The 12,642-nt window shown below is 42.9% G+C and overlaps 1 protein-coding gene across 4 annotated transcripts in view; it reads left to right on the top strand.

The window, feature by feature from the left end:
* Positions 1 to 12,182, top strand: part of PDE9A (phosphodiesterase 9A) — a 55,024-nt gene extending 42,842 nt beyond the window's left edge. For 3 of the 4 annotated variants that reach the window (XM_009089578.4, XM_050978825.1, XM_050978813.1), the window contains 8 exons: positions 1,515 to 1,619; positions 4,175 to 4,257; positions 5,436 to 5,592; positions 7,676 to 7,789; positions 8,443 to 8,547; positions 9,294 to 9,422; positions 9,617 to 9,712; positions 11,261 to 12,182. In XM_009089578.4, coding sequence (XP_009087826.1) covers positions 1,515 to 1,619; positions 4,175 to 4,257; positions 5,436 to 5,592; positions 7,676 to 7,789; positions 8,443 to 8,547; positions 9,294 to 9,422; positions 9,617 to 9,712; positions 11,261 to 11,311 — 840 coding nt within the window. In that variant the 3' untranslated portion in view covers positions 11,312 to 12,182. The remainder of the gene's footprint in view (positions 1 to 1,514; positions 1,620 to 4,174; positions 4,258 to 5,435; positions 5,593 to 7,675; positions 7,790 to 8,442; positions 8,548 to 9,293; positions 9,423 to 9,616; positions 9,713 to 11,260) is intronic. The other variant, XM_050978820.1, reaches the window with a different exon arrangement.
* The last annotated feature ends 460 nt before the right edge of the window (positions 12,183 to 12,642 follow it).

The following is a 12,642-nucleotide window of genomic DNA, read 5'->3' as shown; positions in this document are numbered from 1 at the left end:
AGCCTGGTGTGCATTCACATCTTCCCTGTGCCAGGCAACACGTCCCAAAGTGCCACCTCTGAGCCCTGGGAAATGACGTGACAGGCACGTTTCAGGCCTCAGGGTATCAGAGCTGCAGTTTGTATTCAGCAGGAGAGGGGCCAGGGTGGGCTCTGAGCCCTTCACAGTCCCCATTTAGCCACTGCAAGGTTGGAAATACAAATTCAGGAGGAGAGCAGTGTCCTCTCTTGAGGATGAGGTGCAGCTCTGCTGGGATGTTTGCCCCTTGCTGGCTGGCATGAGAGAGGATTTTCTGTGAGCTTTACCTGCTGGTGAATTCTTGGAGCACACAAATGTGAAAAAACACCTGCACTCTGCTGTGAAAATTTAAAAGTTTAATAAAGGACAATAGGAGACAAGGACCACAGAGCAGAGGTTATGATGGGTGCATCTTGGCACTCAGCAAGAGCACACTGTTATCTTGGGGATATCCCTTAAAAACCTTTTAATTACATCAGCCCTTTGCATAGTTATAGACCCTTATGCATAGTAAACTTTTCCCCCAAACTGGTTTACATGTTCCAAGAATTGTTTAGCACATCTCCTCCTTGGGATCCACCTTTTTTGAGCGTGCAGATTCCTTGGCTGTGGTTTTAGTCCTTTTTTATCACCTCCAGTTTTTGGGCCTTGGTCCACACTGTTTCCAGACAGAGAGTGTTGATGGATGGCAGATCTGTACAGGTGTCCTCATCCTGTGTTCATTGGGTGTTATCCCCTCCAAGCAGGAATTTTAACACAAGCAGCTACGTCACTACCATGTCTAAGCTTAATAAACAACAGAAATAAAAACTACATCTCTGTAACTAAGTTACTTTAACATCACACCTAGAGAATCCATTTTAATATTTGCAAAAAGCCAATATTGTAATATGTATCTATAACACAAATATCACCCAGGAAGGCAGAAAGTGTCAGAGGCCCTGTGCTGTCACTCTGTCCCAGCAGAGAATGATCCTGAGCCCCATAGTACAGGAATGTGCCCCTTCTTGATGGAGTGACAAAACTATCCTTTGTCCCCTCAAAAAGGAAAAGAGCCCAGAAGTTTCTTTCCTCAATTAGGTAAAAATACACTTCATAGGACCTGGGGGACTTCACCTCAAACTTTAGGATAGCCAGTTGGACAGGAGCCAAAAAGTCTGGCCTGAGCAATTTGCTAGAAAAAGAAGAGAACAAAGGAACTAATGGCTTTTGTGAGGTGTTTAACCAGGAGCAAGAACTTCTTCCACCTGGCTCTGTTTTTCTCTGTAAAGAGTTTTGTTGTTTTGCCTTTTATTAAAACTTTTCCACAGAAGCCATCCTGCTGATTTTCTGCCATCTGAGGTAGCTGAGCCATCCTGGGTGTGATACAGATCTCCAAGAGCTCATCAGACCTGGCTCAAGGAGATCCCTATATCACAATAGGACTCCTTTAAGGGTTTCCAGTGCTTGGCAAACAGCTCTGCCACCTCTGACAGCTCCATTCCCTCTCTCTGCAGCTGTGTATCCACGACAATTACAGGAACAACCCCTTCCACAATTTCCGGCACTGCTTCTGCGTCACCCAGATGATGTACAGCATGATCTCGCTCTGCAGCCTCCAGGTACAGCCCTTCCCTGGCCTTACCAGGGCTCTGGTGTCCAGATGACCCCCAGGTGTTAGAAAGGCTCTTTTTCCCAGCCCCAAGATTGAAGAGGAAGGCAGAATTCCTTGGCTCTCGTTCTCAAGGTTGTTTATTTTCTGTTATCTGTAACATTCTTTCTCCAACGTGCTGAGGTCTGTCCAGCAGGTTCATGGCACACTGACTGCCCTCAGGGCAGTGTTAGCTTTTTATACTAAAACCTACATGTACTTTATTTACAATCACTTCCCAATCCCTATCACCTATGTTAGACAGTGAGCTTCTACCTTAAACCAATCTAAAAGTGCCACCATCACAGCAGAAGATGGAGGCCAAGAAGAAGAAGGAGAAAGGCAGAACACACCCAGATCCCTCCATCTTGCCTCCTGAACCCCCATTCTAAAAACCCCAAAAATCTTATTTTTCACCCCGTGACAAACTAACTATTATTCTACTTAGACTTTCGTGGCTTGCAGATCCTCATATAAGGTTGGTAATTTTTTCCATGGGTCACAATCAAAGTCACAGGTGTCTTAGGCTCTGTGCCAGGATCTCTGAGCCCCCTGGCAGGGGTTCTGGCAATCCAGGACAGCCAGAGGGTGTCCTGAATTCCAATATCTTTTTTTACTAAAAGCTATGTGTGCTTTATTAACAATAATTTTCCAATACCTATCACCTATGTTAGACAGTCTGTCTCTACTCTAAACCAATCCAGAAGTGCCACCATCCCAGCAGAAAATGGAGGACAGGAAGGAGAAAGAACACGCTCAGATTCCTCCACCTTGCTTCTTGAACCCCTATTCTAAATCCCCAAAATTCTACATTTTCACCCTGTGACAAATTCATTGTCATTCTACTCAAACTCCTGGGGCTTGTAAATCCTCACGCAAAGTTGGTAATTGTTTCCATGGGCTAAAATCAAAGGCACAGCTGTTTTTGACTCCATGCCAAGGTCTCTGAGCCCCTTGCCAGGGTCTCAAGTCCTCCCGGGCAGCCAGAGGAATGTCCTGGATTTTGACACATGGCACCCACTCATTCCCACCCTGAAACCTGAGCCACTTCTCCTGCAAAATGTGGTGGCCTTGGAGGAGGCTGCCCTTGCTCAGTCCCCGGGTGTGGGAAATGGATTTGTAGGGAATTCTCAGAGCCTGACAGAAGGCTCACCCAGTGTGCATCTGTGTGCAAACCTTGAGACAAGAAATGCTGACTTAGAAATGCCCTGGAATGGGACAGACATTGTGGAGAGAGAAATGGAGCTAGAAACAAGTTCCAAAGGATGGCCTTACAAAGGATGGCCTCTGGATACCTTAGGGAAATAGAACTGTGAAAGGTGCATTGTATTGACCCACAAAGAGTGATCTTAGATTATTGGCTTTAAGGCATTTACAGTATTAATTACAGTATTATTTAAAGTACAGCATAGCAAAAACTAACAGGCCAAGAAACACTTGTAGAGTGCTACAATTAAGAAATAGCTGACTTCTGATTGTGATGGCATGAATTATAACATCTCTATTGTCTCACCCTTCATGTGAAACTGAAAAGAGAATAAAAAATTTTTAAACACCATCTCTAGGTGAGAAAAAAACCTTAATCTGACACCCAGGCACACAAGGAGAGGTGTTGCATTTCCACCTCAGCCATCCCATTCCTGACCCCAGCCCCAGCACAGCTTTCTGAGGCTGCTGGGGAGGTAACTTCACCTCCTGGGTGTGCACACTTTGTAGTCTGATGGAGTGAAATGTTCAGGAATGAGAGACAAACCCCAACTGAATTATGGTCTGTGGGTTTGTTCTTTGTCTGGGACACAAAATGTTCCCAAAGAGGTTTTCTCCAAATGTGTGCTTGTCCTGTAGCCTGGCATGTAGTGTATGCAGGACACACATTTCACCTTTATTTTGTCCAAAACTATAGGCATCAATTAATTTCACTGTCTGGATAACCTGCACTCATATATTGGTTTCATTGCTGGACAAAACTGCTTTTTTTCGCTTAAAAAAACCCTTTTTTATCTATAGTTAAACATATCAGTTACTGGCCTAATTCTGTTTTCTTGCCAGTAGCAGTATGAAGAAAAATTTGCTTTAGTGTAAGTCCATGCTATTCAAAAGCTGCTGGAACACAACATTTAATTTTTCTTGCTGTTTTCCTAGCTTTATTTAATGCAGAATGCAACAGAGCCATGTTCCAGCCCTCCCCTTACCTAATCAGGGTGCTCAAGTGACTTGTAAGAGACTGCAGTAATGTCTCAGTGCTTTTATATAATTTCTGCAGTAATAGCAAGTTTCAAGGAAATTGCCTCCTCTGAGCTGCTGCTATTTCATGCAACAAAGGCAAATCTGAGTCATTTTTACTGGAAGAGAAGGCAAAATTCTCTCTCTTGACTGAAGTAAATTCATCTAAGGAAAAATGCTTCATTTTGCTCAGATTTGCATTTCTCTAAAAAGTAAATATGTCTGGTTTCCTTATTTCTTTTGATTTACAGGGATGGGGAAAGTAGAAATCACAATACTACATTCATGTTTTGTATTTTACAGGAGAAATTTTCCCAGATTGACATTTTGATTCTCATGACTGCAGCAGTGTGCCATGACTTGGACCATCCAGGCTATAACAACACGTGAGTCTGCTCTCTTGCTTTCTCTTCCCTTAAAATCTCTTGGGAAGGTAACACTGGTTGGCAATTTTTGGTAGATCAGGTTTTCCTTCTCACAGCCTGACCTTTTCCCAAGGCCCTGATGGTCATTCTCAAAGCAGAGCTCAGGTCTGGGTTGGGGTTGGCCAGCTTGGGTTTTGCCAGCTTGGAGTTTTGTCCTTGGTTCTGTAAGGAAAATGTTTTATTTTCAGATTCCTATTCAAACACTTTCCCCCCTAACTCCTGAGAAAACAAGGTGAAACACTTTACAGCTGGTAACAGAGCTATAAAATGTTATAATGGAATAATTACACTAAAATTCAAAGGGGGATTTAGCTTACACTTTATTTCATAATTATAAATCATGAAGTGTACTTTACTCTGTTTATTTTCATGTGAGGAAATTATTGCTGTTGACCCACAGACACTTCTGTGTGCATGTGAAAGAGGGAGAATCTGATTTATTTGTAACCACTCATTAAATAAGGGCAGAACCCAGTTCTGACTGGGATCAGTGTGAATCTCTGCATTTTGGCATTAGGAGGGTTCAGTTTTAACTGAACTAACAGTTCAGTTAAAATTAAAATTGTTTAACTGAATTAAAACCAGTTCAATTCTGGTTTTGTTCTACGTCAAAACAAAACAAAACAAAAAAAACAAAAACAAAACAAAAAAAAAAACCCAAAAAACCAGTTTAGATATTTTTTTAGAGGTAGAAAAAACGTCAAAACCATTTTTGATTTGTTCAAAATCAAAAAAAAACCAAACCCAGTTCCTACTGGTTTTGTTCTACATCCTTTTAAACCAGAAATGTGGCAAAATATTAAACTAGAAGTTTAACCTAGAAATGTGGCAAAATTTAAAAAAGGCATAAAAAACTTTGGGGTTTTTTGGTATTGGTATTTTATATATTATAATTTGGTATTTTATAGTATATTTATATTTCTTTATTGGTATTCACCCACTGAGGGGAATCAGCACCTGAGATTATATTAAATATCTCTTTTCTGTGAAAATCTGGCTTAATACCAACAACCCAAAAAACCCCAGAGGCGCAGCCCATTGAATGAGCACAGAGAAGAATGCAAGCAGGAGGAAGCAGCGTGGTTTGGGGCAGCTGGGGGTGTCTGGGGAGCTCTGTGCTCAGGGTTTGCCTCCCCCAGGTACCAGATCAACGCGCGGACGGAGCTGGCCGTGCGCTACAACGACATCTCCCCGCTGGAGAACCACCACTGCGCCGTGGCCTTCCAGATCATCTCCCAGCCCGAGTGCAACATCTTCTCCAACGTGGACCAGGACCAGTTCAAGCAGATCAGACAGGTAGGGATGCTGGGCACACCGTCCCTGAGGTTATAAACACGCAGGGAGTTCCCTGCTCGGCGATGGGAGGGATTCATCCTCCCTGGAGGGCAGGGCTGGAAAAGGCCCTCACACCTGGGAGGATCTTCTTGTGTGCTGTGAGGGGCCCAGGATGAGGTGAGAGATGAGAATGTGACTCCAAGTTTCTTAGAGCAGTAATATTGTATATATTGATATATGTATCGTTATTATATTATCTTAATAATATTTATTTATATTATATTATATTATTTAATATTATATTTATTATATTGATTTATATATATTATATAGTTATATATTTATTATATATATTATATTATATTATATTATATTATATTATATTATATTATATTATATATATTCATATTATATTATATTATGATTACTATATATTATATTCTTATATTATATATTATATGTTATTGTATTATATTATATTAATATATTTATTTCATAATATGTTTGTTTATTTGTATTATTTATTATATATATTTGTGTTTCATTATGTTTATTTATTTTATTTTTATTTATTATATGTCTTACATATATGTATATATGTATTTTATAGTTTTATATATTTATTCAATATTTACTTATAGTTTTATATTATAAGTATTTATTATTTATATTATTATGTTATTTATATTTATATTTGTTTTTATTTATTTATATGTTATTTATTTGTTATATATATTATTAATATATATTATATAATTATGTTATTTTATAGTTTTTAATATATTTATATTATACAATTATTTATTTATATTTATTTATAATATCATATCATATTTATTATATGAAAATTATATACTAAATCTATTCTAAAGAAAGAGAAAAAAGACAGAAGGCTGGAAAAGGATGATAATAGATACTCATGACAGACTCAGAGAGCCTGACACAGCTGGCTGTGATTGGCCATTAATTAAAAACAATTCACATGCTGGGTAAACAGTTCTCCAAATCACATTCCAGAGGAGCAAAACATGGAGAAGCTGAAGCTTCCCAGGAGAAGAAATCCTGGCAAAGGGATTTTTCAGAAAATATCCCAGTGACAGGATCTGAGAGGGGTTCTTGGAAAGTTTCCAGAGCAGCACTCCCTGGAATGCATTGCTGGGGAATAATGAGTGCATCCTGCCTATTAAAGCCTATGACATTTTGGGGGTAGATGTTTGCATTGTTGGAGGAGCCAATTAGCTCTGACTGGGGAAGGATTAAGCTCTCAGGGCAGAAGTTTGTGTTTTACAGGAACACTGTATTAATTTCAAGAGGGGCTTCAAAAGGGGAAAAGATTTGCAGCAGCAGAGCACTGGTGCTGTTGGAAAAGGCCCTGGTGCACTGGGAGTCATCACAGTTATCTCTGAGGCACTGAACAATGCCATCAGGGCTCTAAGGGCTAAAATTCAGTCCTAATTTCCACATTCCACCTTCCTTCACACTGAGTGAAGAAGCAGTGTAAGGGCTGGTTGGAGTTCCTGGTTCTGCCAGTGTGTGGGAAACTGGCACGGGCCCAAAATGGACTGTTGTGTATGAAAACCCACAACTTTAAATTAACCACATGTTTTCCCATCATAAACTCTGCACAGAAGGAGGATACAGAGCTCCTTGTCCTCATCCAAGTGTTTTAAAGCCCTTAATCCAAAAAGGATGGGCACAGCTGGCACAAAGGAAATCCACATCATGATTTTTTGTCTCAGGGCCACTAAGAGTCAGCAGCAAAACCCACAGTGCCTTCCAAGGAGAGGAAAGTGGATCTTGGCAGCCAGAGTGTGGCTTTTAACATCCTGTTGGACAGTTTGCTTTTCTACAATTAGTCAGTGAGAAAGGAAAAGCCTCAGTGTCTCTGGAATATCACATAAAACCATGATCCTCATGTACCACAAACTCTTTATAACCCCCCTCCCATTTCCTTGGCAGCTCCAAGACAGAAATTTCCCCTTCCAGCATGAGCAATTCAGTGCATCTGAGGCATTCTGTGTGCAAGACAGACCCTGCTTGGCTTTGCAATAGCAGGACTTGTAAGGAATGTCAAGTTAATATGTGAACATGTTTTCTTTGCTAGGGGATAATTACGTTAATCCTGGCTACAGACATGGCGAGACACGCAGAAATACTGGACTCTTTCAAGGAAAAAATGGAAAACTTTGATTACACAAATGAAGAACACATGACCTGTGTAAGGAGGTTTTGTGGATTGTTATTTTTCTGTGTATGGAGTGAAAGCTTGTAGGTTAGCTTTTGTCTGTTGAAAAACTGAGATTCAATATATATTATCAAAAAATAATCCATCCTACACCAAGAAATAATTACAATTTGGAAGTGATCTATATTAAATAGATTTTTTCCAGCTTTAGAAATCCTGAAGTCCTATCAGGAAAATAAAAATTTTATTCTATTAGGCCACAAATTCTTACCATCTTTTAGTCTGGGGGCAAAAAAATTCCATAAGAGTAAAACCTCTAGTCTCCTCTATTCCCCAGTGCAGTTGTGTTCGATTTCTAGGGGAATCCTCTCCCAGCTGCCTCTGAGTGCCCCATAAAAAACTTTAAGGTCATTTGTGACTGAATCTCTTCCTGCAGCAGATAAGTGCACATCCCTCTGTGACACATCCCAGAGGGGGAAACCAAGGCAGAGAGGGGATAAGTGATTTACACAGAGCAGCTGAGAGAGGGGAAAAAGGATCCAGACCATTTAAGAGCTCTGGTAAATCTGAAATTGTCCTTTCTGGTTGAAAGCATTGCCTGCCAGTGCAGTGCAAGGACAGGGGTTGTGGGAAGGGGGGAAAGGCTGGCTTTAGGAGTGCAGCATTGAAGTGTTATCCTCTTTCAGCTGAAGATGGTGCTGATAAAATGCTGTGACATCTCCAACGAAGTCCGCCCCATGGAGGTGGCAGAGCCCTGGGTAGATTGCTTGCTGGAGGAGTATTTTATGCAGGTAAGAGAGAGGGAGAGATGCAATTGCACAATTTCACAATTTTCTGCTATTTCCAAATCCCAAAGGTGCTTTGCTGTTTGACAGCCCAGTCTGGTTCTAGCTCTGAACTACCTGGTTTAGTGGAAGTTTCCCTGCCCATGGCAGGGGGTTGGAACTGGATGGTCTTTAAGGTCCTTTCCAACCCAAACCATTCTATGATTCCATGGAAAGCTTTTATTGCAAAAAATCAGAGAAGGATGCCAGCAAAAGAACCCGCTCAGCAAGCAAGTGGATGCAACTGAATTTCTCTTTTAATCATTAGTAAAGAATGAGATATGATTTCTGTTTGAATACCTGAGAACAATCACTCTCTGGAGAGCAATGAGGAAATCACAGAACTATTCCTTCTTTTTCAGAGTAGCAAGAGCCACTACCAGCTTTCTGTATGCCCTGAAATATTTTTCCTCACAAGTCCAGTGGGTTTGCAAATGGAGTCAAGCCTGGAGGTGAACACTTTGACGCTGGTGCTGAGCAGAATTAACTGAACAGAATTCTCTTTATTCAGATGCTGCTCTCCACAAAGCAGAGACATTGGCCTGAGGGCAGCACATCACTGTCCTGTGCTACCCACAGGCACCTCTGTGATCTGCATCTGAGGGCTGCTCATCTGCTTGGTGCTTCGCTCTCCTCGCAGCCTGCTAGACAGGATTAATATTTGTTATCTCTGGCTTTGTTACCTCGGGGTTGTTTCTCTGGGTTTGTTCCAGAGCGACCGAGAAAAATCCGAGGGGCTCCCGGTGGCGCCGTTCATGGACCGCGACAAAGTGACCAAACCCACGGCTCAGATCGGCTTCCTCAAGTTTGTCCTCATCCCCATGTTCGAAACAGTGACCAAGGTAAAGTCACCCAGGCCCAGAAACCAGAGAGGGGGAGAGCAGAGCTGCAGGGTTGGCCCCCAGCAGTGCTTGGTGACCCAGGGCAATGGGGATGGACCTTCCACACCCCTTCTTCAGCGTGTTCCTTGAAATGATGCAGCAAGCTGAAGAATGCAAAAGGAAATGCTGATAGTCTTTCTCTTGTTCCCACCTAGCTGTTCCCAGAAGTGGAGGAGGTGATGCTCCAGCCTCTGTGGGAATCCAGGGACCACTATGAGGGGTTAAAACAGATAGATGATGCTATGAAAGAGGTAAACTCCAGTTATCTCCTTGATACAGCAAGCATTGTAATGAATAAGCCAAACGTTGTAATTAAGCAGCAGCTTAATTCTGAAACAGTGGGAATGCTTGTGGCGTAATCATTATCCTGAGAAACCCATTCATTACACCTGCCTGGAGAGAGGTGTGTGCCACAAGCAGTAAAAACAAGTCCTTGCAGAGTCCACCAGGAGCCACACAAGTATGGGCACGGGACAGGAGCTGCTTGCAAGGCACAGACCCCAGGGGTAACCCCTGAAGGGAGCACAGCTCTCCCTGGAGGGATCTGCCCTCCCTTGGGAAGGGTTACACTGCAGCAAAATGTTCTGGGGTTGGGCAGTTCAAGGCCCTGCAGCACCAGTGCATGAGTTTATTTTCTGGGAAGGAACTTCCAGTCACCTGTGTGTCATCAAGGAAGTGCTTGGCACTTTATGAGGAACCACTCTGTCATGCAAAGCACCCAGGAGGATTAAACACACAATCAGTGAAGTCCTTTAATTGCCCATTGGGGACTTTAATGTACAGGGCATCTCTCATTTTGTAAGGCTCAGGGGAGGTGGGAATTTCAGGTAACCACATCTGCTGTCTCTCTGCATTGCCTCAGGAGCCTGGCAGGGCAGGAGCAGTGCCCAGGGCAGCAGTCAGAGTGCTGGTCCAGCCCCCGGCAGCCTGTGACAATGGCCCTGCACTCCTTTCTTGCACACCTCCTCCAGTGCCTCTTTTCCCTGCCAAGATCCACTATAAACCTGCCCCAATGACATCACAGAGCAGGGAGCTTCTGACATTAAATAATTCACCATGTGGGCAGGCCACTATCAGCCACTCCATCACTAAAATAAGTTGGGGAGTGCCCTGGAGCACCAGTTGTGCTGATATTGTCTGATATGTGGGTAATGAAGGTTCCTCCACTTGATCATCCATGAGTGGAACAGTAGCTTTGCTGGAGCTCCCATCTCCTCCCATCTCCTCCCATCTCCTCTCCAAGCTTGGAGAAAAAGCCCCTCAGCACTTCAAGTACTGAGGCTCTGAGGGCACTAAATTTTAAAGGAGAACAAAGCCTTTTAAGCATTTTTCCATTTAGACAGCAGCATTTGTCAAACAAGGGCAAAAGAACTCAAATACAACTGCCAGACTTTCTGAGTTTTATTCATTTTCAAGTTGAGCTGAGATTTTACTTCTGGTTTACAGAAGCTGTCGAAACAGCATTTTTACACAAACTGATGGAGCTTTAATTACAGTGTCTTGGCACAAGAGACCTTAAAAATGGGAGCTGCTTGAACTCAGAAATATTCTGAAACAAGAGGACTAAATTAATAATCTGAGAGCCTGGTACAATAGCTGATGAGAAAGACTGAGTTCTGCTTGCCCAGGACATTCATCCAGAGCTGTTTGGATGAAACAATGCCTGTGATATTCCAAGCTGCTGCCTATTATTTCCCAGGAAATGTGGCAGATGCTTTGTGGAGAGCTGAGTGTGGGACTCTGAGCAGCACTGTGAGTGTGAGTCAGAGGGATTAATGCTGCTCTGCTCTTCATTCCAGCTGCAGAAACAGAAAAGTGAAGGTTTGACCACCGGCAGTACCGAAAAGTGAGCGGAGGCAGCCTTTGAACAAACAAACCACGAGCCTCGAGGCTACTCTGGTTTGAGAAATGCTCCATTAGCCAAGCAGAGGTGGTGGCTACATCAAAATCCAAGTGGGACCATGCAGGGAGAGATGGATCCACAGCCTGCAGCCTCCTCACAGAGGGGATGCTGCCATCGGACACTGCGGGCTCCCAGACCTGGCAGGATTCCCCAGGCTCCAGCATTCCCACCACAGCCTCCTAGCAGGATTCTCCAAACTCCTGAATCCTCACCACAGCCTCCTGGCAGGATTCCCCAGGCTCCAGCATTCCCACCACAGCCTCCTGGCAGGATTCTCCCTGCAGATGCTGCTCAGGCTGCAGCACAGCTCCATCCTCCAGCAGATCTGCCTTTCTGGTGACCCAGCTGCCCACAGTCTGTAGAGACAAATCAGAGTTTAGCTAAGGAGCCTTTTCTGGGAAATGATGCCCTGGCACCAGGGGTTGTTTTAGTCAAGACACTCTCTGTGTGTGTACAGCAGTGTGCTAATTACAGCAAAAATGTTATACACTGACAAGGGTCCAGGCATGCATTTGTGTTTGCCTGGTAGGCCCTAATGACACATTTCTCCTCATTATTCTCTGAATTTTATAGTGTTCACAGTACATTCAGAAGCCCAGCATAGTGGATGCAATTTTCTTTTTTTTTTTCTACACTAGAAGAAATCAGAAGAAACCTTAATGAGTTTGCAGGGTTGCTTTGTACAGCTGGACACCATGGGATCCTTCAGCATGAGCAAAGAAGGGAGCACAAAGCTGAAAAAACCATGCTGCAAACACATTTTTATCCTTGTTGATGCAAAAAAAAAAAAAAAAAAAAAAAAAAAACCAAAAAAAAAACCAGAACAACAAGAGACACCTTCAAAGATGTACAGATTTTTTTTTTAACTTTTAAACTGATCTGCTAAATAATATATTCTTCTACAGAAATGGGTGTTATTGTTTCATTTTGTGTATGTGTTGACATGAGAAGAGTCCATGTTCCTAAAGACCAATAATGAATGGAAGGGAAGGGGCTGTACAGGAGAGGGGAGGGATGGTTTTCCTTGGAGGAGAAGCCTTGGAATCATTCCTGTGGTACATCATGGAAAGCTGCAGTTCCCTTGGTGGTTCAGTGATGGTTGGGAGCCAAGCTCTGCCCAGGTGTTGCAGCAGTGAGAGCAGACAGTGCTGAGATTGGTTCCTGGGCACCACCTCACCAAAGGGAAGGCTGGAATAAATCCCCCACAGGAACCATGCTGCTCACCTGGTCTCTCCCAGCTGGGAAAGGTTGTTTTTGCTGGGGGTTTCAGGCCCTGCC

This window comes from Serinus canaria, chromosome 1, assembly GCF_022539315.1.
Source record: "Serinus canaria isolate serCan28SL12 chromosome 1, serCan2020, whole genome shotgun sequence".
NCBI lineage: Eukaryota > Metazoa > Chordata > Aves > Passeriformes > Fringillidae > Serinus > Serinus canaria.
Note: the sequence above shows the minus strand (reverse complement) of the source record. Positions and strands in the feature narration are given on the sequence as shown.